The 27,572-nt window shown below is 45.1% G+C and overlaps 1 protein-coding gene across 4 annotated transcripts in view; it reads left to right on the top strand.

Moving 5' to 3' along the window:
* Positions 1 to 27,572, top strand: part of dnc (phosphodiesterase dunce) — a 1,419,595-nt gene that overhangs the window by 657,199 nt on the left and 734,824 nt on the right. For 3 of the 4 annotated variants that reach the window (XM_071662489.1, XM_071662491.1, XM_071662492.1), the window contains 2 exons: positions 17,636 to 17,815; positions 22,282 to 22,341. In XM_071662489.1, coding sequence (XP_071518590.1) covers positions 17,636 to 17,815; positions 22,282 to 22,341 — 240 coding nt within the window. The remainder of the gene's footprint in view (positions 1 to 17,635; positions 17,816 to 22,281; positions 22,342 to 27,572) is intronic. The other variant, XM_071662490.1, reaches the window with a different exon arrangement.

Genomic DNA, 27,572 nt, shown 5'->3' with positions numbered 1-27,572 from the left:
CGAGGGTCCTTCGCGTATCTTTTCTACCTTATGTTCAGTTTACCTTTCCGTGTCTTTATCTTGCTCCTCTTCGTCCGCCCCACTTGTAAGAAACTGAGATTAGCTCTTCCCTCATAACTCTCCTTCCTTCCTTCCTTCCTTCCTTCCTTCCTTCCTTCCTCCTTATGCAAGGTTTACAAGCCAGGCTATGAAAACCCCTCACAGACCATATTGTTAAACTCCCATAACCCCCTTACAACCCTCCAAGGACATCATCTCGCCTTGGAAACGTTGAACAAGTCTTTTAAACCAGCTCGTATGTTTCCATTAGTGTCAGAGCTTTCGTCATGCCTCTCTCTCGTTAAGCACTTCTCCCACGTTCCACACTAACCGTGTTCTGTCATTATATAAAAAAAGAAAATGATGTTAGATTAGGAAAGGAAGTGGCGAATAGCTCAGGGCAAAGAGGAGTGTACCACAGTGTCAGGCTCTCAGTAAATCGAAGCATCGTGGACCTGCAATACTTTGGATTGACTGAAGTACCCACAGGGACTTGTGTCTGTCTCCTCGGGGACTGAGAGCGAGTGTCCCCACATTCATCACTTCTGGGGAACTGCGAGGGAGACACCTACAGGTTCCCCACGAAGTATATATATATACATATATATATATATATATATATATATATATATATATATATATATATATATATATATATATATATATATAGTCCTGGTGTAATGTTTCCTTGTCTCCACCTCTTTTCTCCATCTAAGCCCATATCTTGACTTCATTCTCCGGCGTCTCGCCCTATCCGAGCCTATTGTACGCCACACAAATCGGCTGTGGAACCCGAGGCAGTAAGAGAAGGGTGGAAAGAGTGTGTGGGGGAGGGAGAGAGAGAGAGTTTTGGCCGAAGGTAAACAATGGATACCATTATCTGCGATGAGGGAGGCAGAACCATGTCTCCGAAACCTTGGTGGATTTCTCCCTCTCCTCCTCTCTCTCTCTCTCTCTCTCTCTCTCTCTCTCTCTCTCTCTCTCTCTCTCTCTCTCTCTCTCTCTCTCTCTCTAGCGTCTTTTTCCACTTCAGAGACGTCCGGATGACAGCCTGTAACCTGTCCGGATGACAAACCTATTATTACCTTGTCCCTCACTGAATGCATCACGAAAAAAGTTTTTCCTTGTTCGACATGCAGACGAGAGTCCTAGAGCAAGTGGAGAGCGTCAGGGTAACATTATACAACCTGAGATATGGTTCATTTTTCCTTTTTCTTTTTTTTTTTCGACAATGTCAGTGACCGTGGGTTCACCCGATTTCGTTTCTGGGGAAATTTCCTTACGATGGCCTTATGGTAAATCAACGAACGTGTGTTGTTTAGAAATGGGCAAAAACCTGCTTTAGACTAGGGTTTATATAGGAATGAATAGGGTTATATAGGTTTATATAGGTGTATATAGGTTATATAGGTTTATATAGGTTATGTATAGGTTATATAGGTTATGTAGTTATATAGGTTTATAGGTTATATAGGTTATATAGGTTTATGTAGGTTATATGGGTTATATAGGTTTATATAGGTTATATAGGTTATATACGTTTATAGGTTATATAGGTTTATATAGGCTATAAATAGGTTTATATAAGAATATATAGGGTTATATAGGAATGAATTAATTTAAATTGGGTAATATCATTTCACTTTGATGATAAAGATAATCAATTCGTTAACGGATTTGATCATCCATGATTATAATTCAAACGCGATCCCGGGCCACTCTGGCCACACGCGACCCCGGGCCACTCTGGCCACACACGACCCCGGGGCCACTCTGGCCACACACGACCCTGGGGCCACTCTGGCCACACATACGATCGAAACCTTTTTTTTTTCTCCCCCTGTTCAGACTGGTGATTCACTGAACAGCCTGTTGTATTCGTTCTCCAGTACGCATACTTTCCCTTGGTATTTCCCCAGGGTGATATTCTGTGTGTGCGTGTAGGGAGAGAGAGAGAGAGAGAGAGAGAGAGAGAGAGAGAGAGAGAGAGAGAGAGAGAGAGAGAGACCATGAACTCTTCTTCGCCATTCCGAAGCCGAGAGCGAATATATGTATACATAGATCCCATTCACCCACCCTCGACCTGAGGAGTTCTTAGTCCTTCTTCAGGCGAGTTCTATAAAGGTGAGCCCGATTAATTAACTCGGTCTGAGTGCCTTTCCTTCCCGCCTTCGTCTGTAATGAGCCCCCCCATCATTGAGGCGTGAAGGCTCAACCTGCGGTGACTTTTCAGATTCAAACTCCGGGTTCGAAACGGTTCCACTACAGGAACTTCGCCTTCGCGTGTGGCGGCGCGGGTGTGGGATAGCCAAGAAGAGGGAGGAGTGGGGGAGAGCGAGGGAATTCTCGAAGTTCGCCTTCATTATACTGACGCAGTTGATCGGTCCAAATGGCATGCCTTTTCCCCTCGTAACCGTGGAGGTCGGGACGATTGTGTGTCTACTCCCCCTCCAGATTTCCCCTCGGTCCGTTGTTGGAGTTATTTTCCATATACGAACGTACAAGACGTCGGGAGTATGGTGAGTCCACTGGAATGTTGGATGATGGTCGATTTGGCCTCCGAAGTAAACCTCCAGGTCCTCTCTCTGTACCTGAAGATCTACAACCCTCAAGGACTAAAGTATATGGGTAGGCCTTTCAAGGGTAAACCCCTAGATCTTGTTATTCTCCGGTGTTGGGGAGGTCAAAGGTTAAGGTCACAGGGTCTGATTAAAGGGGTGGGGGTGGGAGGAGAAGGGAGGAGGAGGAGAGCGTGTCATCTGCATGCAAAGTGGTCGACGGTCTTCGTAATTATTTTTCTTTTTTTTTTTGTTTTTGGTTTCCCGTAACTAAAACTCTCAAAACTCGATGAGTTTTTAATTGTTCGTCGAAATCCCACCTTGATTATGATTGATACGAGTCATAGAAAATGAATCGGAGGACGAGTTGTGCTGAGTAAGAAAGAGGATTCGAACCTCTTGTTTGTGTGGTTGTTGAGTTTATATTCCACACCTCCTCTGTTGCTCACACCTCAGGAATTTTCGTATTAGATTATTAATCAGTTTTGCTCAAGAGTTCCATGAAGGGATATGGTGAAAGGCTATTGATTCCCTGGGGGTACGATTGTCTTTTGTTTATCGTCGCAATTTTGGCATATCTGATGTTATGCTGATGTGTCTTAACGACCACTCATCAACTCGATAGTTAATATTAATGATGCGTCGCCACTAGATCACTCAGGTACCTGTTACAAGCTTAAGTTCTTTTTTATATTAGGGCGTTATTTGCCATCTCGTATATCGCACCTTAAGCCGTTGATCGGAAAAATTTCAAAAAAGGGGGAAACGATGAACAGCTAGGCCGTTAGTGGGCGGCCCCGTGCGTGATATAAAAGGCGTATGCGCTGCCGAGTCTGGAAGTGTGATGTGGCTCACACTGTTCAAGGTGGAAAGGTGAAATGTTACTTGTGTTTTATCATTCATTTGGTGGAGGTTTATTTGTGTGCTCACCGCTTATGTATTTGTTTTCACCTTTGCCAGAACTCGCGCAAGCGCGCACACACACACACACACACACACACACACACGAGAACCATTCGGGGTCATTCGGTAAATGTTTAAACAGCCCTTGACTGACGTACGTTGTATTGCCAAAGTAATTAGCGCAATGGCACAACGGCCATCGCCGACGCTGGCCCGGATTATTGATCTGTGGCCCTAGAGAGAGAGAGAGAGAGAGAGAGAGAGAGAGAGAGAGAGAGAGAGAGAGAGAGAGAGAGGAGGGATGGGTGGGGTTGATTCGGTTGGGTCGACGGCCATGTACGTATTATGCGTGCATATCTGTGCGCTCTTACTGGTACTGGTCGTAGCCATATCGAGTGTGGTGCCATACGTGTGTACAAGGGGGGACCGGCCAGCAGGCCGGCTTGCCTGACCCGGTATGGTGGGTAGGGGATATCTGAAAACACTCCCCTTCCCTTCCCTCCCTCCCTTCCTCTCTCCCTCCCTTCCTCTCTCTCCCTCTTCCAAGCTCTGGCATCCAGGTCACCTTACCCTTCCCCCCGACCCTTGCCGTGACCCCTGATCTATACACCGCCTCCGGTTTTTTGACCCGATACTTGGTTGATGGACCCCCGCCTCCTGGAGAGGTGCGATGCTTCCTTCACTTCCTTCCTTCCTTCCTTCTCTCATTTCGTGGATTTTACGTCCATTCTTTGGCCCCCGACAGGTGGTGGTGGTGGTGGCCGGGTGTGTTTTAATCGTAGTGGGTTCTCTTCTGTCTTTGAACAGAATAATGAAGTTATTGATTTATTGTGTGTATATATATATATATATATATATATATATATATATATATATATATATATATATATATATATCGTTTTTGAACTGTTCTATCGTCGTGTTTCTGCAGCGTACCAACAACGTGCTCTTCAAGACCTGATCTTTCACTCCTGGGCAAATACCAGGCGAAGGAACCCTGAGGCTCTGCTGGGGGTGATGGGCGAGTACTACTAACTGGCCTTCAGCACAGTCATCCCCCACCACCTCCCATTCCCCAACTCCCTTGTACCACTCAGGGTGCTGGTCCCTCTGTAACTGTACTATCCGATCTCTGGTCATCTGTAACTGTACAACCCAGACACTGAGTTCCTCTGTAACTCTACCACCCACCCGGTCATTGGTCCCCCTGTAACTCAACCACCCGGTCATCGGTCCCTCTGTAACTCGACCACCCGGTCATTGGTCCCTCTGTAACTCTACCACCCGGTCACTGGTGCCTCTGTAACTCTACCACCCGGTCACTGGTGCCCCTCTCTGGACCCCCTAGCCATCTCCCTCCCTCTCTCTCACCCGTTTTCCACTGCTGGCCATATGGTGAACTGCTCGCTCTGATCTTTCACTCTCTCACCAGTACGCCAGCTTTCAAAATCACCGTAAGGTGTACGCCAGGTGCAGCTAGCCTTCCCTTCCTCCCTGTATACGTCAGGTACAACCATCCCTTCCTCCCTGTATACGTCAGGTACAGCTTTTCCTTCCTTCCTGTATACGTCAAGTACAACCTTCCCTTCCTCCCTGTATACATCAGGTACAGCCTTCCCTTCCTCCCTGTATACATCAGTTACAGCTAGCCTTCCCTTCCTCCCTGTATACGTCAGGTACAACCTTCCCTTCCTCCCTGTATACATCAGGTACAGCCTTCCCTTCCTCTCTGTATACATCATGTACAACCTTCCCTTCCTCCCTGTATACATCAGGTACAACCATCCCTTCCTCCCTGTACTTTTACTGCTCGTGCAGCGACCCTCTACCTCACTGTTCCTATACTCTCCACACACACACACACACACTGACCTCAATCCCTGCGCTGTCACTACCCAGGCACTCACCCTTTCCATCCCCCATTCCATATCTTTACTGTTCCGGGGGATGATCTCCCCTGTTACCACCTTTGGATTAGGTCTTTTTTTTTTTTAAGTCCTCCTCCTTCCTTCCTTCCTTCCTTCCATCCATCCATCCATCCATCCATCCATCCATCCATCCATCCATCCTTCCTTCCTTCCTTCCTTCCTTCCTTCCTTTCTTATAACTTTACTATCTGACCCTTAATTCTCCCCCTAACCCCTATCTTTTCCAGACTGGGACTTAACCCTGTCTTTTCTCCCCTTCCCCCTGTAGCTCTCCTCTCAAAGGACTGAACCCCCAGAAACCCCCAACACCCCATTGTACTGACCCCGTCTCGCGCCCTTCCTACCGACGACAGACGAACGCCAGGCAAAGGATCCGATCACCCAGACGTATAAGTTGGTCAGCGCCGCCTATGGGCCAGGGTGTAAAAACTGGTGATCTTCTGTTCCTGGCGGTTCTACGAGGCTGTTTTTATACGCTGTTGGCTGCTGCTTCCCCTCCTGTGGTAGCCCCGCCTTAACCTCATTCACCACCAACCACCCCTCGCCCTCCCTCGCTGTTCATCTTTCACTCAGGGTCTGTACAGCACACCCACCAAGCCTACGATTCGTGGGGGAGTGGGGCGTTCATCCTGTCTTCTCCGTCAGCCGAGGTAGATTCATTTCTTTCACCTAACTTTCTCTTCATTCATCACCACTTCTCTCACGGCCAGTATTCATTCATTCACGGGGGCCCCTTCTTTCTTTATAGTATTCTTCGTTCATGTATTTACGAGTATCCTTTAACTTCTTTCATCATTTTTTTTTTCTTTCGTTGTGAATTAACTTCCATCTTTCTCAGCCATCCTCCGCCGCTCGAATTTCTCCTCGCAGGTTGCTCCTTCCACGCGCGCCTGGCCACCACAGCCAGCGCTCGAGGAGAGGCACCCGACCAGACTCAGTAGTTTGCCAGATTACTTTTATGGACTAACGCATCGCTCCAGCCTCAGTACACACACCCCCTTGGGCTCTGGAGCGAGTCCTTCACTCTCGCCTTTACCCTCGCTTCTTCAATTTGATATTTAACCTCGACCAGGTCGACCTTTCCACCTTATTCCTTGTACCTCGACCAGGTCGACCTTTCCACCTTATTCCTTGTACCTCGACCAGGTCGACCTTTCCACCTTATTCCATATACCTCGACCAGGTCGACCTTTCCACCTTATTCCATATACCTCGACCAGGTCGACCTTTCCACCTTATTCCTTATACCTCGACCAGGTCGACCTTTCCACCCTTATTTCGACCAGACCTTCTCTTACGCCTTTTTCACTGCCATAGCCAGACCTCTTCATCCAGCGGTTGAGTACGATATATATATATATATATATATATATATATATATATATATATATATATATATATATATATATATATATATGTGTGTGTGTGTGTGTGTGTGTGTGTTATTTTGCAACACCTTCCTTAGGCTCCAGCTCTTAAGGTAAATCATGAATTCCGTTGAGATTAGTAAGATGTAAGGCCAGCACCATGAAAGAGCCTTTCATTTTACATCTTTGGATGTTCACTGACATTTACCGTCTCGCTTGCCATGTGTGTGTGTGTGTGTGTGTGTGTGTGTGTGTGTGTGTTTCAAGCCGTCACTGCCAGAGAGGTCGAGAGCAACTCATTGGGCGACCCCTTTCCGCCGTCTGTTGGTATAGTGAACAGCGAAAGAGGGAGGTGGTCTGTCAAAGAAGGAGAGGTCGTGGAAGGGGCCTGTGCACAGGCCAGAGGCCCTGCCCTCTCATTGGCAGAAGAGTCAGGCGGGAAACCCCCAGAAATACTTAACACCCCATGATGCCAGGGAGGAGACAAAGGACCACAAGTTGTCTGGACTCTACCAATGATAATGCATGTGAAAAAAAAAAGGAGATTGTCCAGATAGGAGGTGGAAAGAGAGCTTAGGCGAAGAAAATAAGTAAGGTTTGGATAGGTGTTTATTGATGATGGCAGGACTAACCCGGTAGTCCCGTTGTGATGAGGCAGAATGTAAGACCAGCACATCTTAACATGGAAGGTGTAAGATGGTTCCGGGCCACCAGTTTGACCCCTTCCTCAGTTATTGTAGTACCTCCTCCCTGGGCCAAGGGTGTTGTGAACAGCCAACTACCTAATACGTTACACCAAGGGAAGGGGGATAGGATATTCCGTAAGTTAGCTGAGGGAATTGGGAGGGGCCAGTGCATAATCCCGTCTGAGCCCTCCTTCCCTCCCTCCCTCTCTGGCGGCAGAGAGCCACATAGGAAAGTATGGTCTTGGGAAGATACCTCAAATTGGCGGGGGGGATCGTTGGAGGGGGACCGTAACTCTACTACCTGATCCCTCCCTCTCTCTCATTTGGCAGCGGAGTCGTAACGCATATGCTCGAAATTGATCTCACGAAAATCCCATCTGGTTAATTTCTTATCAGTTGGAGAGTGTGTCTTAGGTCTCTTATCTCATTTCGATTACGTTTTGGTGAAGGCACAAGGTGATGGGTGTTGTAGGGAACACAATTCGAGATCATGGTTGGTTGGTAGTTATAGTGGGGTGAAGGCCAATCAACTACCAGGGTCATTAAAGGTCGTACTCGTAGAACCACGAATGGAAGAATCTTGGACCACCTTCAGGTGCTGGCTAAGGCCACTGGAACAACTGAAAGCCTGTATTCATTTACGAATGCATGATAATACAAAGGTCCGTCTATTCACAATGATTTTCTATCGCTTCGGTATTATAACATACAGCAAATTTACTCATTTCAAGAGATACACATACATAACACCTTTTACCGGAATACATGTAAACTGACTCAACATAATGCCTTTGTAACCGTCTCCTTAAAACTGATAATGGCCATAAACTGACCAAAGACATCGTACTGTTTATCTAAACTGGGTTTATGTAAACTGAAGAAGGACGTTCGCTTGATAAAGATTTGACCCAGTCTGATACATGCCACACAAAACCATGTATAGTATACCTTTGCAGTGGTTTACATGCACCAAACACATTGTAAATAATTTACCTCCCTAATGCTCGTGGTTTACATGCACCAAACACATTGTAAATAATTTACCTCCCTAATGCTCGTGGTTTACATGCACCAAACACATTGTAAATAGTTTACCTAATGCTCGTGGTTTACATGCACCAAACACATTGTAAATAGTTTACCTAATGCTCGTGGTTTACATGCACCAAACACATTGTAAATAGTTTCCCTCCTAATGCTCGTGGTTTACATGCACCAAACACATTGTAAATAGTTTACCTAATGCTCGTGGTTTACATGCACCGAACACATTGTAAATAGTTTACCTAATGCTCGTGGTTTACATGCACCAAACACATTGTAAATAGTTTACCTAATGCTTGTGGTTTACATGCACCAAACACATTGTAAATAGTTTACCTAATGCTCGTGGTTTACATGCACCAAACACATTGTAAATAGTTTACCTAATGCTCGTGGTTTACATGCACCAAACACATTGTAAATAGTTTACCTAATGCTTGTGGTTTACATGCACCAAACACATTGTAAATAGTTTACCTAATGCTCGTACAGAAAGAATGTGAGCGACGACGTTTTCTGTTCCGTGGGATATGCGGGGTAACTTCACTATTCAACATACAGTCTCCCCATTCTCTGTAGTTTCTGAATAATCTACTCTATTATCCCATCTGCAGTTTTCATAATGGAGTCAAAAATCGTAGTCAGTACCTATGATATAAAATGAACTTTCATTCGTCCTTTTAACTTATATATCATTTTTCAGCCAAAAAAAAAAGGAATGATGTAAATTCATCCATACTTATATATAAATAATTCTAATGTGACACCATTTTCTGTCATCGTACATGATACCTACAAAGATAATTTTTATAGCCAGAATAAAACCTTGTGTAATAATCGTTGCCTTAGCGCCTTAGAAGGACGTCTGATTATATCACTTTTTTTTTTTTTAGATTCATCGTCAGATCCATAATTCTGTTTATGGTTTCGTTTTCTTTGATGTGTATCACCTGTTTTTTTTTTGTGGGCATTTTACGAAATCATTTGTGTGTATTAACGACGGGGGGGGGGGGGGGGATTATTGTTAGCAAATATAATCGATAATATAAAGTAATTCATGTTGACAAAGTAATTCAAAGGAACTCCTTCTTTTAGCGAGGTAACCTTATCAAAAGAGAAAGTAACCCCTGTTGACAAGGTAACCCCTGTTGACAAAAGTAACCCCTGTTGACAAAGTAACCCCTGTTGACAAAGTAACCCCTGTTTTCAAAGTAACCCCTGTTGACAGAGTAACCCCTGTTGACAAAGTAACCCCTGTTGACAAAGTAACCCCTGTTGACAAAGTAACCCCTGTTGACAAAGTAACCCCTGTTTTCAAAGTAACCCCTGTTGACGATCAGTACCCTGTTGCAAGTAACCCCTGTTGACAAAGTAACCCCTGTTGACAAAGTAACCCCTGTTGACAAAGTAACCCCTGTTGACAAAGTAACCCCTGTTTTCAAAGTAACCCCTGTTGACAAAGTAACCCCTGTTGACAAAGTAACCCCTGTTGACAAAAGTAACCCCTGTTGACAAAGTAACCCCTGTTGACAGAGTAACCCCTGTTGACAGAGTAACCCCTGTTGACAGAGTAACCCCTGTTGACAGAGTAACCCCTGTTGACAAAGTAACCCCTGTTGACAAAGTAACCCCTGTTTTCAAAGTAACCCCTGTTGACAAAGTAACCCCTGTTGACAAAGTAACCCCTGTTTTCAAAGTAACCCCTGTTGACAAAAGTAACCCCTGTTGACAAAGTAACCCCTGTTTTCAAAGAAACCCCTGTTGACAAAGTAATCCCTGTTGACAAAGTAACCCCTGTTTTCAAAGTAACCCCTGTTGACAAAGTAACCCCTGTTTTCAAAGTAACCCCTGTTGACAAAGTAACCCCTGTTGACAAAAGTAACCCCTGTTGACAAAAGTAACCCCTGTTGACAAAAGTAACCCCCCCCTGTTTGCAAAGTGGTAGCTTCTGTTGACTAAATTAACTCCCTGTTGACTACGAATCGTGTACGTCAGAACAGCTTCGATACCCAGTCTCTCTCTCTCTCTCTCTCTCTCTCTCTCTCTCTCTCTCTCTCTCTCTCTCTCTCTCTCTCTCTCATTATGTAGGCTGTGTTCTTAGTACAGGTGGTGTGTGTGTTTGTGTGTGTGTGTGTGTGTGGCCCGCGTTATGGGAATCCAATACTCTGGCGTTAAAGACGTCCTGGCCGGCGAGAGAGAGAGAGAGAGAGAGAGAGAGAGAGAGAGAGAGAGAGAGAGAGAGAGAGAGAGAGGGGGGGGGGTCAGGACCACAGGCTGATGGGTGGTGAATGTCTGATGGTCTCTCTCTCTCTCTCTCTCTCTCTCTCTCTCTCTCTCTCTCTCTCTCGTGTCTGGTAGGCAGCCAGCCAGCCAGCCAGCCATCGACCAGGGAGGTCTATTACCCCTCCTGGTTATTCGTTGGTAGAATGGGTCACGGTTTTCTCAATGAGCCACAGTACTTCAGTGGATGTCGGGTGCGTCTCTCTCCCCTTTGACCTTGGGTGAGCTCGCTCTGCCTCACACACACACACACACACACACACACACACACACACGTACGTCAGCTGCTGGCTTTCAGCTCACGAAAGATACATTCGGCTCATAAACTCACACGACTTGTGTTCTTCGTAACCTTGATAAGTTCCTGCGGTGAGCGCTACGCTCTACTCGTTCTCAAAATACTCATAAGTACTCGCTCCCTCACCCTTCCCTCATCCCCTGATGCGAGGTCGGCCTCATTTCCAGTCCACAGTTTACTCTTGCCCCTTTGTTTGGTTGAGGGTGTGACGTCTTCAGCAGTGACGTCACGGTGACGTCAACGGACCTCCGTAAAAAATTTTGGTAAGAGCCGGAGTGGGCCGAGGTCTCTCTCTCTCTCTCTCTCTCTCTCTCTCTCTCTCTCTCTCTCTCTCTGATACGGGTTGTAAACAAGCCTTCCCTTTCCCCCCCCAAAAAAAAGAGATGATGTTTACTTCTCCTAATACCTCTGTAATCCCCAGTAATCGTGTATTATCTTGGGGAGTAGGTCAGACGATTACAGTCATCGAATCGTTTTTTCCCCCCCTAACCTGGTAAATTTAGGAAGCAGGGGCGACCCGGTCTGGTCGAATGCGCTGCTGGTGACGTCACCGAGGGAGGAAGCATGGAGGCGACCCGGTCTGGTCGAATGCGCTGCTGGTGATGTGACCGAGGGAGGCATGGGGGCGACCCAGTCTGGTCGAATGCGCTGTGGTGATGTCACCGAAGGAGGCATGGGGGCGACCCGGTCTGGTCGAATGCGCTGCTGGTGACGTCACCGAGGGAGGCATGGGGGCGACCCGGTCTGGTCGAATGGGCTGCTGGTGACGTCACCGAGGGAGGAAGCATGGAGGCGACCCGGTCTGGTCGAATGCGCTGCTGGTGATGTGACCGAGTGAGGCATGGAGGCGACCCGGTCTGGTCGAATGCGCTGCTGGTGATGTCATCGAGTGAGGCATGGGGGCGACCCGGTCTGGTCGAATGGGCTGTGGTGATGTCACCGAAGGAGGCATGGGGGTGACCCGGTCTGGTCGAAAGCGCTGCTGGTGACGTCACCGAGGGAGGCATGGGGCGACCCGGTCTGGTCGAATGCGCTACTGGTGACGTGACCGAGGGAGGCACGGGGCGACCCGGTCTGGTCGAATGCGCTACTGGTGACGTCACCGAGGGAGGCATGGGGCTACCCGATCTGGTCGAATGCGCTACTGGTGACGTGACCGAGGGAGGCATTGGGCGACCCGGTCTGGTCGAATGCGCTACTGGCGACGTCACCGAGGGAGGCATGGGGCGACCCGGTCTGGTCGAATGCGCCGCCGATGACGTCACCGAGGGAGGTACGAGGGTAATGAAACGTTCGACGATATGGCAACAGTGGACAGTGGTGCCGTTGCCAGTAATTAATATACCAGTAGTTATTAAATAATTATCAACCTGGTGAATTTCGTATAATAAGTTGGTTAGTTGGTTATTTAAAATCCTAACCACTTGGGACCACACGTACTTTCACAATATAGATGGTGGATTGGTTGGAGTTTTGGCTCATAAACTGCCAAGGGCCATTTAGGACGTAAGCGTCAAAAATGTTGTCATTTACCAACTTAAAAAGAAAAATTAAAAGACCTTTTTAAGGTCGGTATATTATTCTAAAGACCACATAAACTTTTCGTTATATTTGTGGACCGTTGTCTGTGACGATTACTTTACGTACTTGTACTGAATATTGGAATACCGAAATGCGTTGATCCATGCAATTTTGAAAATTAAAAATTTAAATTTTTTTTTATTTTTATACTGAATAGCTTGTAGGAAAGTCGAAATTTGTTTTATTATGAAGTAGACTTGTCCAAGTTATTGTTTTTGATAAACGTAGAATAGAAGAAAAATAGTAAACAGTCCAAGCCTACTGTAGATTTTGTAATCATTTCTTTATATTGTGTAGGGAGAAAGTCTGTATTATTATTATTATTATTATTATTATTATTATTATTATTATTATTATTATTATTATTATTATTCGTAGGAGCTACATCTCATAAACTTTCCTTATCACACAAGTTTTTACACATTTACAAAGTAATCTCTCACTTGATTGCATCTTTTCTTGCTTTATTTTAAATTCTGGGCCTTCAAAGAAATACTCGCTATTGACAATTAAAAAGATTCAATATTTTACGTGTGTGTCTGTCTATGTGATTTCGTTTTCTTTGAAGCGAGAAAGTGACATAATACAGAAAATGTGGCAGCCATCAACCCATACTCATGTAATTGAATATTATCCCTCCAGTAAGTTAGTTATCAAGATACAGGAAACTAATAACCTTAGCGTGAACGACTTTGCGATTTTGACTTTACGAATATGAAGGAAATATCAGTCGATTTGTAATGATTAGTAAAAGTGTTCTAGATACAGCGATAGCGAAGTTTGCTCACAGGTGGGTAAGTCACCCCTGTAGTGGGTAGGGTCGTAACGGTGAGAGAAAACGGGGATAATACACAGTTGTAGGCGAGAGGAGGGACTTAACCAACTGGGGAAACATGACATTAACATGATATATCGAGTATATTCCTTCCCCTTATCTGAATACACTAACGTTATTTATTTTTTTTTAATTTCATGTTGTTTTCGACCTGCTCATTGGACAATGAAACCCTTCAAATTATGGGAAATTGGAAGCGATGATAAGGTGTCTTTTGACTTGAAATTTAATTATTAGTATTGCTGTACTCGAGTCGCATCCACCGGCATCTTGTACTGTGGTGAGGCAGAGTTCGTACACGCAATGGATAAGTTTATGTTCGTCGATGGATGCTTGGCGGATGCCATGTGTCTTGGTTTTCGTCGATTCATTTGGTTTCTAGAAATGATTTACCAATGTCAGAAGGTTGTATTATCGTGTCAAAGACCCGTAATTATGCCTTGGCTCTCTGATAATAGAGTTCAATATGGTTTCTTATCAGCCTCAGCTTGGAGGGTAGATGGTGCAAGTGATTTGGTGCAGGTGGACAGAGGAGAAAGAGATATGGCCCAAAAAAAACGTATCATTGAACGAACGATAAGGTCATGGAGAACCCATTTTCCCTCCCCCCAGGCTTGTATTCTCGCCCCGTCTGACCCTTCAGCCTTAAAGATCCCAGATATTCCTTTGTGAAAATGTGAGTTTGTGTTCCTTAAATGTGGGTGGGTGGCTCGTGGCTATCGTCTTCAATTCCTTGCGTTATTCCCCTCGTGGTTTGACTCAGTGGCTTATCGTGTTTACCATTACGTGGTCTTAGCTTAATGGCGTAGTCATATGCAGTGAAGAAGGATAAGAGTATTAGCAGTATTGGAGTAAATGGGTCAAGGTTTTAATGTCAGCTTGGGACGGGTAGAAATCGAAAGAGCTGTTGTTAGAAACTCCCATCAATATTAAAAACGTATTCTTGTGATGCAGAGGTGAGCCATCCAGGGACGAATGTGTAATTTTTGAAAATTTTTAAATTTTCATTTTTTTTTATTTCAATTTCATTTTCTGTTTTCAATTTCATCTGAGTAACTTACAAGTAAAGAGAAAATCTTCGGGTCCTCAGCATCTCTTCCACATTCCCCCTTTTGTTTTCTTTTCTTTAAGGCAGACTGAGATATTTTTGCAATATGCAGTTTCCAAGAGAGATTTAGGGTAATACCAAGTATAACTTTGTTGAGATGTGGAATTACGAGGCCATTAAGGGAGATGGGAGAAAATCTGAAGGGGCTTTGGAAAGAAAATTGGGTTGTAGAGGAGGTTGAACTTAACTAAGTCATCCCCCCCATCCCTCTTTCCCTCCCAAAGTTAACTCCCCTAACTTAAGTCATACATATGTAGATTCGCGGACGATTTGCATAAACGACCTGACCGTAATTTGTTAAGTAAAACATCACGACCCCATCTCGTTGTTTATCCAGTAACTAGAGTCAAATTCTGGGTTAATTTTAAGGACTTCTAAGCCATTTTACCCCACGTCCTAAAGAGAGGAGAAGAGATGGTGGACACCAGTCGATTTTAAGGAGGTGTTCGGTGATTCTCTGTTACATTCTAGCTCCTCAGAGGAGAGCGTCCGTGTTCGCATCGAAATCCGATGAAACTCGTTCGACCATATTCTGGTTGATGTATGGCTCGTGCACCCTGGCAGTGGTCGATGAAGTCGGCGCCGATCATATCCAGCGCTGATTTACGGAGTCAAGTAGAAATGTATTTTATTTATCTATTTTTTGAAACACGATTTCGAGAATGAATGTGGAGAGATATATAGCTCCTGCCGGGTAAGTGAATTATATGTTTGTGAGAACTTTTAGTGTATGGAAGTGCTTCCATTTCATGATAAATGGTAAGGTATTAAAGTGTACTTAGGGGATTAACAGTGTGTGTGTGTGTGTGTGTGTGTGTAGTACATTGGTAACATAGAGCGGAGTGTAGCCATGCTCGTTTTCTCTAATTCTTCCTTTATACAGAAAACGATTTCTCGTTTTAAATTCCCTATTTCAAATTGCGTTATCGTTCGGAAGTTGTGGAATAGCTCGAATTCGCCAGAATGGGGCAGAGCTCAGCCCTTGGACCTAGTCTGGGGTGAAGATACAAGGATTTTTTCAGATATTAAGATGACTTCATACATTTTTAAAACGTATTTGACGGTGGCTCTTAATTTTTGTAGTTATAAACTTTATCTTAAGCTCTGGAATGGTTTGCGGCTAAGAATCCTTTCTCTTAGGTGAAAGAAAATGTAAATTTTCCACGTATTTTAGCTCCAGTTTAAGCCGGCTTCGTGAACAGGTTTTCAGAACTTAAGAAAATGTTGCGAAGATTTTCATCGATTCGAACCTCAGCTGGACACCAGGGTTCACACCTCCCACGCACGACCTCCAGGTGTCTCGTTGTGTACACCAGCTGAGAGGATGGTCCTTGGAACCTCGTTGTCAACAATCTAGGCCGGCCAGCCGCCCCCACTGTTATATTAAGTCTGTCACCTTAGGTCTTAAAATCCTTGCCAAAAAAGTGATTGAATAAGTTCCTTTAAGATGCAGCGAAGTCTGGTGGTGGTTTTTGCCATCTTGGTATGGAAGGGAACATCTTTGACCTCCTCCTCCACTTCCTCCTCCACTTCCACCCCCTCCTCCTCTTCCTCGTCCACTTCCACCCCCTCCTCTTCTTCCTCTTCCACCCTCTATAGCCACTAACGTAAGAAAACGGGTTACATCCCTCCCCTTTGCCACCCCTGTGGCCTCTAACGTAAGAAAGGGGTACCTTATTCCCCTTTGCCACCCCTGTGGCCTTCTACCCAAAGCAACACCATCACAAGGGAGGCTGGCTCAGCGCCTCCGTCTCAGCCTCCCACCCATGTAATGTAATTGATCTCATATTCTGAATCGATTTCACGACAACCTGTTGTAGTATTAACCCGCTGGAGTCTGATTTAAGACCCTTTCTCGACTGAGAATCCCTTTGCGCTACCGCTCACATGATGAATATGGGTATGCACAGTGAATTTTGCCGAGGACAGTGGAACAGACCGAGAGATCTCACCTCACTCTCTCTCCTCCCTCTCTTTCTTGTACGCTGTGGTAAAATTTCTACCAGGCCCCCAGCAGGGGAGACGTACGCCCACATGAACAACAAGTTTTTGGAAAGTTCATTTCCCTCAAGCAGACATTGTGGTGCTTAGATGCAAGGGATCGTGTGATGTACATTATCTTAAGAGAGATTGGGAGATGTATATCATCCCTTTTGTTTAAGAGAATTTATTACTTTGTATGTTTTTTTAAGAGTGTACAAATTCTTCCATATTGCATGTTTCACTGTAATATTGATGACTTGTTTAGTTCACTTTCATATACCGTCTTGTGATTTTTTTTTATCCGTTTTCTTATATTTGTTTGGCTTTATTATTATTGTGATCTCACGTTATCTTTTATTTATTTATCTCGCCCTGTGACATTCTCAGGTCTTCATTTCTCCTCATTGTACCCCATGTGATGTCACATCTCACTTGTATGCAATACTTCTGTGTGTATATATATATATATATATATATATATATATATATATATATATATATATATATATATATATATATTTAGGGTGGAGGTTTCAGTCACGGACAGATGACCACATCAGGGCCAGGCCGTAATTGAAACATAGAAGGGTTAATGAAAAGTAAAACGAAGAGACAAGGGAAAGTATTTACGAATTTTGAAGGATGTGAAAAAAGAAATATCTTATAATGTGCAAGGTCATAGCTATTAGAAAAGACATGAAAAGGTAGAGTGTTCCAAAGATTCGAGGTGTATGGAAAGAAACAGATATCAAAACGGCCCACGCTTGAGAGTTGCCAAAGGCCCACACAGTAATTATATGACGCAATAGCTTGCCGAGTATTGCATTGTTTAGTTAAGTGCTTGGGGCACACATGTAACCAGTTTGTATATATATATATATATTAATTTATTTATTTTATTTATCATTTATCTGTTCACGAATTTCATATTTTTATATTTGAATTTATTTAAAAAGAAATTGTACTTATTGTACCATTATGTCTATGCCCATCACTTACGTGTTGTCTTCTTCGTCCACCAACAGCTTCGACGTCGAGAATGGGGCTTCTCCGGGCCGCAGTCCGCTGGATGGCACCTCTCCGTCAGCGGGGCTGGTGCTACAGAACTTTCCCCAGCGAAGGGAGAGCTTCCTCTACAGGAGCGACTCCGACTTCGAGATGTCGCCGAAGAGCATGTCCCGCAACTCCTCCATCGCCTCTGAGGGGTAAGTCGTCCACCTGAGAGAGGGTGTCTGTCTTCCTTCGGTTGTTTTAAGGGGGGGCGATGATGGTTTGGTGACGGTGGCTCCTCTATCCTGTCCTGGTTTGCGGCTTGGTGGTGTTGCATGACAAGACCGGGGTGGATTTTGGGGAAGTAGATCTCTCTCTCTCTCTCTCTCTCTCTCTCTCTCTCTCTCTCTCTCTCTCTCTCTCTCTCTCTCTCTCTCTCTCTCTCTCTTTTATTCTGAAGTAACTCTGAACTGCTTAGGGGGTTGGTCTCTCTCTCTCTCTCTCTCTCTCTCTCTCTCTCTCTCTCTCTCTCTCTCTCTCTCTCTCTCTCTCTCTCTCTCTCTCTCTTCTCTCTCTCTCTTATTCTGAAGTAACTCTGAACTGCCTTTGGGGGTTTGACGTAGTGTGTCGCGATTGTGGCGCTGAGACGAGGTTGTGATGATGATGATGATGATGATGATGGTGGTGGTGGTGGAGTGGTTAATGGTGGTTGTGGCATGATTTAGAGTAAGGGTCGATGGTTGGGAGAATTCGAGGCACAAATCTCTCTTGAGTAGCGGTGCTGTATTACTGTAGATTACGGTAGTGTTCCCTGTAGATTTGTGAGGTAGATGCTTGGATGTAGTTCAAGTATATTGGTAGACGTCGTTGCTTTGCTTAGGTAGTTAGTTGATACTGATATGCTTCTTGAATGATATATATATATATATATATATATATATATATATATATATATATATATATATATATATATATATATATATATGCAGAAACATCATAAAGGAAAGGATACACGAGAATCCTGAACGCCTTCGTGTATTACCACGTCCTCAGAGGAAGAAATACACAACCCTGAAGATGTGGTAATACACGAAAGCGCTCAGTATTCTCGAGTTTCCCTTCCCGAGCACTGTTTCGGCATTTACGAAGTCGCGTGTTTGTTAGGACTTTCTGTACATACATATACAGACGAGTTGGTCACCTTTCACAGGGACCCAGAGACCGTTCATGAACGGCTTGGCAAGGCTATAGGATGAGAGGCTTGGTAGAGACTCTCACAACCCCGTCAGGCACAACGGGACCGCCCTTGAGCACGACGATCTGGTGCGCCCCTTTGAGCACGGCGGCGGCGACACGAACGAACCTTTTGCGTACGAGGGCGTGGCTTTCGAACTCACCCTCGTGGGTCAAAATCTAAGGCCAGGCCTTCGATAACCGGAGGATCGTATGGCCATGCTCAAGGGCTGTCCTTGCTTGCCGCCCTAAGGGCTAAGGTAAGAGAAGCAGTGAGCTGGCTGGCTTGGTTGGTTGGTTGGTTGGGCTAAGCCACGGCTTGTCGACAGCTGAGCCACAAGAAGCTTCTTATCTAGACTCCAGCTGTTGGCGGTGCACCAAGACCAGCTGGCTTGGCTTAGCTGCCTGGCTTGGCTTAGCTGGCTGCAGCCGTCCCCACCTGCTGAACTTGAGGCCACAAGTAAAATTGGTAAATATAACTTTGCTCCGCTGGTGTTCATGGTCGATGATCCCATGAGGTATCTCGTAGGGTGTGGCCAGTACTGAAGGTGGTGGGTGGTGTCGAATTCCTCGGAAGAGCCTGTGAATTGTTAGCTAACAGGATTCATTCTAAAACTTGAGTTTGAAAAATAAAAAAAAAAAAAACGAATGTTTTAAATTCATTCACTCCACTTGACTCCGAAAAGTGTTCAAAGGTGTTGGGGTATGTTTTTGTCTCTTCAGTAAACTTATATAGAAAAAAAAATATTACTATTTTATCGTAAAACAGTAACGTAAAACGACATGTAAATGTTAGTCATTCTTCGGGGTCTCGAACATCGTGAGTTCCATCTGCTAAAATATCAACATGTTATAATTTACGTCTCTTTTGTACGTGGAAATGTAGTTCAGTTGTGGGAATTCGTCGTCCTCACAATGCAGGACGAAAACTGTGACTGCAGTGTACATAATAGCACTGGTTCTCCATCAGGAAAGACACCCCTGTAGTACAGCACTAGGGCCCTAGTTCCCCCAGGTCTCCTCCCAGGTCCTCGTATTCCCCTGGGGGATCACCAGCTTGTCAGACAATAGCTGGTGATGCAGCCCTGCTGTTGTTAGACGCAGCCATCTCAGGACCTGCTCCTCTCTCTCTCTCTCTCTCTCTCTCTCTCTCTCTCTCTCTCTCTCTCTCTCTCTCTCTCTCTCTCCTTAATCCTTGAACTGGACTGCACGATCCTTGAACACGACGGTACAACCCTCGAGGCCGACGGTACGTTCTCAAGGGTACGATTGATGGCCAAGCCACCCTGTGACCCGTTCCCTCGAGGTAGTCAGGTCAGAGGTCACCTATGGGCATGTTCCGTCATGATCAAGGGGTTTGTTTGCATGGCCCTCTTGCCCAAGTATCGTACCATCGTGTTCAGAGGAGGATTGATACAGAAAGGGATGCATTATCAATACAGGAGAAGGGGATGCAGTAGTAATACAGAAGGGGATGCAGTAGTGATACAGGAGAAGGGGATGCAGTAGTAATACAGAAGGGGATGCAGTCGTAATACAGGAGAAGGGGATGTAGTAGTAATACAGAAGAAGGGGATGTAGTAGTAATACAGAAGAAGGGGATGTAGTAGTAATACAGAAGAAGGGGATGCAGTAATAGAACAGAAGGGGATGCGCTATTGCTACAGCGTTGTTGACAGAACCTGATGGAACTGCAGAAAAATAAACGATTTGTCGTGATTTTTACATCAGCCATATAGTCTTAGATACTCTAATGTATGTATGGATAATGTCACCTTATTATTGTTCTTCATATAGTCCTTGGAGAGGCGAAGTAACTGGCTGGACTTGACTCCACATTTGATAAGAGGATAAGAAGAGAATCTCAAAGAGGGCCAGATATGTAGATATGTTATATACATTGATTTCAAAGAGTTGAAGAAGAAAAAAAAGAAAGTACTTCTTTAAGAATCCGTTGACCCCTTTTTCCCCTCATCGAATTCGGTTGAACTTGAACACACACTTGAGGTTTGTAACGCAGTCATACTACCCGAGAGTCACATCTGGTGCCACAATCACCAGAACTTTAGAAAAACAAATTTAGATAAAACTTGTAAATAACTTCATGTGCTCCACGGTTGTAATTGTTGTTGGTGTTGTGCAGTTCAGTCTTGTGTTCTTGTTATTTTTATACATATATATATGTTGTGGAGAACTTCTGGGACGAGGTTATGAGGTGTGACAGTGTTGTTTTTTCCCTCTAGGGGGTTGTCTGTAAGGTGTTGTGGTTATGTGCTGTTGTCTACTCTCGGTGTTGGGGGGGGACGAGCTGCTACGTCGGGCTGACCCAGCGGTAGCGCCGTGCACGGGGCTCGGGCGAGCCAAGCGAAACCGTCCACCACCCTCTCAACTCTGCCACCCTCACTCACACTCCTCCGCTGACTCCCAACCCTCACTCATACTATCCCTTGACATCTCACACTCCCCCCTTTGACTCGCAAGAATTCAGTGATGTAGACAGGGAAGAAGCTTAACCAAAAATAGCTCGAAACTTGTTAAAAAGACAATATATAAGACCTACTTCTATATCTCAGAATACTTCACCAATTGGAATAAGATAAAAGATATCATTGTGAGTTCTGGCAGTGTAAAAGTTTAAAGTTTCGAAAAGATCTTGTACGATAGGTTGAAAAAGCTCAAAATATGGGAGTCCCGCTAGTTAAGAGCTCCCTCCCTCGCAGTGTGGAAGTAGATTTCCTCTCTTCACCATTCAGATCCGCAAGTGTCATAAGCTTTTTCTAACCCCAGTAAGACCCGACCAGAAGCTAGTGGTGAGGTCAGAAGCGCGCTCGCCCCAACCCCGTGCCCAAACATGACTGTTCTTAGATTTCATATTGTGTGTTACCAGAAGGATATGTTGTTGGTGTGTTTTTTGTCTTTCATTTTTTTCTTAGAGTTTTCAAGTAGATTTTTTCCCCCAGGTGTATAATGATTACACCTCTTATATATATCTATATATATACTTTTTCAAACTGAAATTAGATAGTGTATGTCTATGTAAACGTATTTATTTTTTTTTTTCATCTATTTAGTGTTAGTAGATAAAGATGTTGCATTTATGAAATTCATTCATTTTTTTTTATTAAATCTTGAAACAAGGTGAACCCTTCTCTTTATATATATATATGATCAGTGTGTGTGTATATTGCATTACTGTAGCCAAACCATTTGACATTTCTCATGATTACTATGTAACTTGCCTACTCAATGGTTAGTTTTATCTCTCTCTCTCTCTTTTAGTGGCTAGAGGCTTGAATGGATATCTTAGTTATATATGTATATAATTTTTTTTCTCTCTCTCTTTTTCCTCAACAACAACCCCCCCAACCCACCACCCTTCTTCCGCCGTCTGGTAGACCTCCCAGCTGTCTGTTTCGGTGGCGATGGCTAACCATGTGAATATTTGCAGGTCACGAGTAATGTTGGCCACCCTGAGCGAGTCTCGTGGTGCCAATGACGACAAGCCCATGTGAGTCTTGTCTTCTTGCCTTCTCTCTCTTTCTCCTATATATATATAAATATATATATTTTTTTTTCTTTACCTCTCCCCCTTTTTTTTGTGTTCCTCACACCGCCTCTCCTTTCTTTCACTCCCTTCCTCCCCTCCTTCCTTCCCTCTCCTGTCCCCCCAGCCGACACCTGGATCCTCACCTCCAAGATGGAAGATCAGTGCAATGTTGACGGCCCACAGTGGCTTAGGCTCTTTTTGTTATTCAATGATGGAGGTCGAACCTTGGTCTCGGCTGGAGGTCTAGAGGTAGGAGGGGAGCGGGTGTGTTTGCTTGTTAGATGACCACCCGTATCAGACCTGGTGTTAGACTTGGTTCTGTAGACAAGTAGACTTTGATCGTAGACTTGGGCGCTGTAGAACAGCTGGTAGAGGACGTGTGTGTGTGTGTGCGCGCGTCCTATGCATGGCATCAGAGGAAGGTGGGTAGTGAGTGACGAACGCCCTGTAGAATACCAAGCCTTGCCTGAAAGAGAAGACCTTCCTGTAGGTGGGTGGGAGGAGGAGGAGAATGTTGTCAGTGGAGTGGAGGTAAGGGGCCACATGGGGGACGAAGTGCCCCTTTCCCCCCTCTCCGTGTTCATATGACGCTGACGAAGGGAAGTGGTGCTTCTGCAGGCTCCTCCTCACTGAACACAGCACACTGAACTCGGCACAGAGTGGAAATCACCCTGTAGTCAGGTCAATAACCAGGGTTTACAAAAAAAAAAAAATGAAGAAGTATTGAGAAGATGGTAAGGTCAATTTCATATACTCCCACCTTTGTAGAAATGTAATTACATCTCCCTTTATGTCCCATTTTCTTTTAATTTAAAAATTGATTTTAATGGTGTATTTCCCAACCCCTCCCTTTAAACCCCTTTTGTTCATGACAGTACGATCATTGGGTGTGTGCAAAACATGATCCGTATGGGTCAGGTCAGAGGTCGCGCCACCCAACCCAAAGGTCGTCCCTTTGTGCTCACTGGGTTGAATGTGGACCGCTATAAACTTTGATTCATCACCTATTTGTAGAGACATTAAAACCCCTCACAAGAGCTTGAGTACACCATGTTACGTTTTTGCTACTTAATTTCTCTTCCCTTGATTCTACAATAAACATTATCCTCAGAATCAACTCATTAAATGAAAAACAAAGATGATAAAAAAAAATTCTTGAGAGGACCGGTTTATTTTATTTTTTATTTTATTTATTTTTTTTATTTATTTATTTTATTTATTTTATTTATTTTTTTTTATTTATTTTTATGTGCATGGTGGACGATCAGAATAGTTTAGTTATCCCTCACCAGTGTGGGGAGGGGAGGGGGAGTAGACCCTTAGAATACCGTAGTCACTCCTTACCCGTTTTCTGAGGTGGAGTTGCCTCACAGAAAACTGCCTGGCATGTATCATACGCATCTTGCCATCAGCACAAACTATTATTAAGTTGCACGTCTTTTGTTAAATAAGGTTAAGGGATGTAGGATGATGTTGATTGCCCTGCTGATACGAAAGTATTTTCTGTGATATTGTATACTCAATTATTTTTTTTCCCCCTTTACCTAACTCCCTCTCAAGTCTAATGAAAACAGGTTTGACAAAGGTATTGTGCACTCATTATTTCTTTTTCTCTACCTCACTTTTAAATCCTATAGAAGCAGTTTAACAACAGTGTTATAACCCGTGTTGTAAGTCTGAGGTGGACGTGACTGTGACAGACGGACGGGAGGCAGAGCCACTGATGATGTGTGTGTTGTGTGTGTGTGTGTGTGTTGTGAAGCAGTTGTGTACTGTACCCCTGTCTTCCCTGTCCCTTGCTTCGTCCGTGCCCTGCCACACCCTACTGTAGCGCACAGTTACCCTACCGCCTCTTACCTTAAAGCGTCCTACCTTGCTTGCATCATTTCCGTGCTGCATTACTACCCTACCACATCTCTTCCCTGCCACATCAGTATACCCTACCACACCTCCTCCCTTGCCACACTCCTCCCTTGCAACACATCTACCCTGCCAGACACCTCTTACCTGATACACCCATACCCAGGCACATCTTTGCCTACCACACCTTTGCCCTGCCACACACCTCTCCCCTGATGTACCCCTTCCCTTTCACACCCTTATCTCACCACACCCCTACCCTGCCTCACCTCTGCTCTACCATTGCTTTATCCTGCCACACCTTTACCCTGCCATTCCCTTACCCTGCTACACCTCTACCCTTCCACTCCCTTACCTTGCCAGACCCCTACCCTACCACATCCCTACCATGCCACATACCTACCTATTCTCTTACTACCTTGCCAGACCCCCTACCCAGCCACACCCCTACCCTGCCAGACCCATACCTTGCCACACACACACTACTCTGCCACACTTCGACACTGCCGCTCTTGTACCCCTACCCCCTGTAACCCTGCCTCAAACACGGCAGTGCCACTGTTTGTCACCCACACTTGCCAGGTAGACCACTCGACCCCTGACCTTTGACCACATCACCTCGGATCCCTGACCTTTGACCCTCTCACAGACATACCCTGCGCCCCACCCTCCACCCCACAACCTCGCCCTGCACAGCCATTGCATCTGTACTGTGACAAACTTATGCCACGTCTGTACCCCAGTAACACCTGTATTTTGCCACACCTGTATCCCGTAACACCTGTTACGTGCCACGTCTATACAGCAGTTGTACCGTGTGACACCTGTAGCATGCATGACATGCGTATCCAGCAACACCTACTGCGTGTCACATCTGTACCCAGTAACACCTGTAACGTGCCATACCTAAATCTAGTAACACCTTTATTATGGCACATCTGTACCCAGTAATACCTATAGTGTAACACAGCTGTGCCTAGTAACACCTGTTGCGACATGCCACGTCTGTACCCCGATAACACATGTAGCGTGTCACGTTCCTACCCAGTAACACCTGTATATGCTACACCTGCACGTCATGATATAAGTATGTGCCATATCTATACCCAGTAACACCTGTAGCGTGTCACACCTCTACTCGACAACACCTGTAGCTTGCCAGACCCGTACTAAATACCACACGTGTCGCACCTGTAACCAGTAACACCTGTAGCTTGCCACATCTGTACCTTGTCACACCTGTACCCTGTGACGCTCGCGATATGCTACACCTGTACCTTATGACCCCTGTCGTATGCTACTCCTGTATCCAGCAACACCTGTAGCGTGTCACACCAGTACCCAACAACACCTGTATAGCATGCCACATCTAAACCGAGTAACACCTGTAGCATGCCACATCTGTCGCTTCCACGACAACACACACACACACACACACACACACACACACACACACACACACACACACACTTGTCCCCACGTTCTGATCACCCCAAAATGAGCATAATTGCACCAGAGGTGAATACAGGCATTTCAAATAGAGAGTTGTAACTACAACTCCCACTCCAGTGCAACCTTGAGACAAGTGGCGTGTGTGTGTGTGTGTGTGTGTGTGTATATATATATATGTATATGTATATATAAACACTCGGGTTGCAACTTGAGTTGCTCTTTAGAAACACACGGGTTCTCACTCGTAGGAGGGAGGCAGTCCGCCCGCCTGCCACCTCCCTCCTGACGTAGAGTATCACGAACCAGAGCAAGGAGTCGCCCTGGTACTGTCCCATGGCAATTGATTTTCACCTCACACACCCACACACGCCGCCTCCTCCTCCTTAGGACGAGGAGAGCATCTACGTCTGGGGTTGTTTGTCGTCCTGTCCCGTCCCTGTCCCCTCCCGCGTAGCCTTCTGTTCGTCCCGCGACGTCCCCCTACACCCTCTGGATGTAGAGAGAGGGTACACGTATCTACCCCTCCCTCCCTCTCTCTGTGTCTCTCCCCATGTTGTGGATCAGTGTAGGATGGCACTGGCTAGGGAGAAGGGAGCGTCGTGGGTCCTCATCCTCCTCCCGGAGTGTGGGTGAAGGGTTCAGGTGGAGGTTGGAGGTCGTCCACTCGGGCCTGACACCAGTATACCCCAGAGCGATGACGGTGTCTGGTATCCGTGGTGGTGTCAGCCATGCCACGTACATTCCACCTTTGCTCTATCTGGCACCGGTGGTGTTGTCAGCCCTGCCTCGCCTCCCTCCGCCCACCGGGGGTGAGTGGTGTATGCAAATACTACCACAGGGGTCGGGTGGGTGGTGGGGTCAGGACTGCTTTGTGTGTGTGTGTGTGTTGTGTGTAAGTAGGTGGGTAGGTGTGGGGGGTAAATACATCACACCACTAGTGTATTTCTGCTTCCCTACTAACCCACGTAGCTGTTTCTGCTAAGCAGACACCACCAGCTCTGTGAGTAGTGCTGCTGCTGCTGCTGCTGCTCGTAAGAATCTGCTTCACCAGTCTAGTTCATAGCTATATTTTCTGCTGCACTTTGATTTCAGTAGTCTATTATTATTATTATTATCATCATTATTATCATTGTTATTATTATTAACATTATTATTAACATTATTATGATTATTATTTTTATTATTAAGGCCATTATTGTAAGATATATCTGTATGATGATTCTTTTCAATATTATGAATCTATGTTGATGAGGCGAGGAAAGGTAAGTTGATTGAGCATGTGTCTTGATTTTGTTAATGCCTTTGTCGTGTGTATGTATAATATATATATATATATATATATATATATATATATATATATATATATATATATATACATATATATATATATATGTTTATGTATTAGGTTTGAAGAAGGCAGTATTCAAAGTGGGTGAGGTGACTAGGGTTGCCTTTTGCCATTTATGACAAAAAAAATTTTTCCCCCTTTTTTTTTTTTTTTTTGCCTTTTAAGGAAAAAAAAAATAATCGGGCAAAGTTAGCATGGTCACCCAACACGTTGTCATCACCATCCGGCGTTGGCAAGACGGGCACCCATCCAGTCGTGCTAGCCCGGACCCCCTTCGTGAGAGAGAGAGAGAGAGAGAGAGAGAGAGAGAGAGAGAGAGAGAGAGAGAGAGAGAGAGAGAGAGAGATTGTTTACGTGTTAACCTTTTTTTTTGGGGGGGGGGGGTCGTATATGGGCTACGGCATTTTTCCCTGTTCGTTGGGTGATGGAGGGGAGTGGGGATGGAGTGAGGCTGGGGGAAGATGATGGAGGGTGATGGATTCGAGGGGAGGGTAGGTAATAGGGAGAAGAGGGTGGGAGGAGTGTGCCTTAC

Source organism: Panulirus ornatus, chromosome 6, assembly GCF_036320965.1.
Source record: "Panulirus ornatus isolate Po-2019 chromosome 6, ASM3632096v1, whole genome shotgun sequence".
In the NCBI taxonomy this organism is placed as follows: Eukaryota; Metazoa; Arthropoda; class Malacostraca; order Decapoda; family Palinuridae; genus Panulirus; species Panulirus ornatus.
Note: the sequence above shows the minus strand (reverse complement) of the source record. Positions and strands in the feature narration are given on the sequence as shown.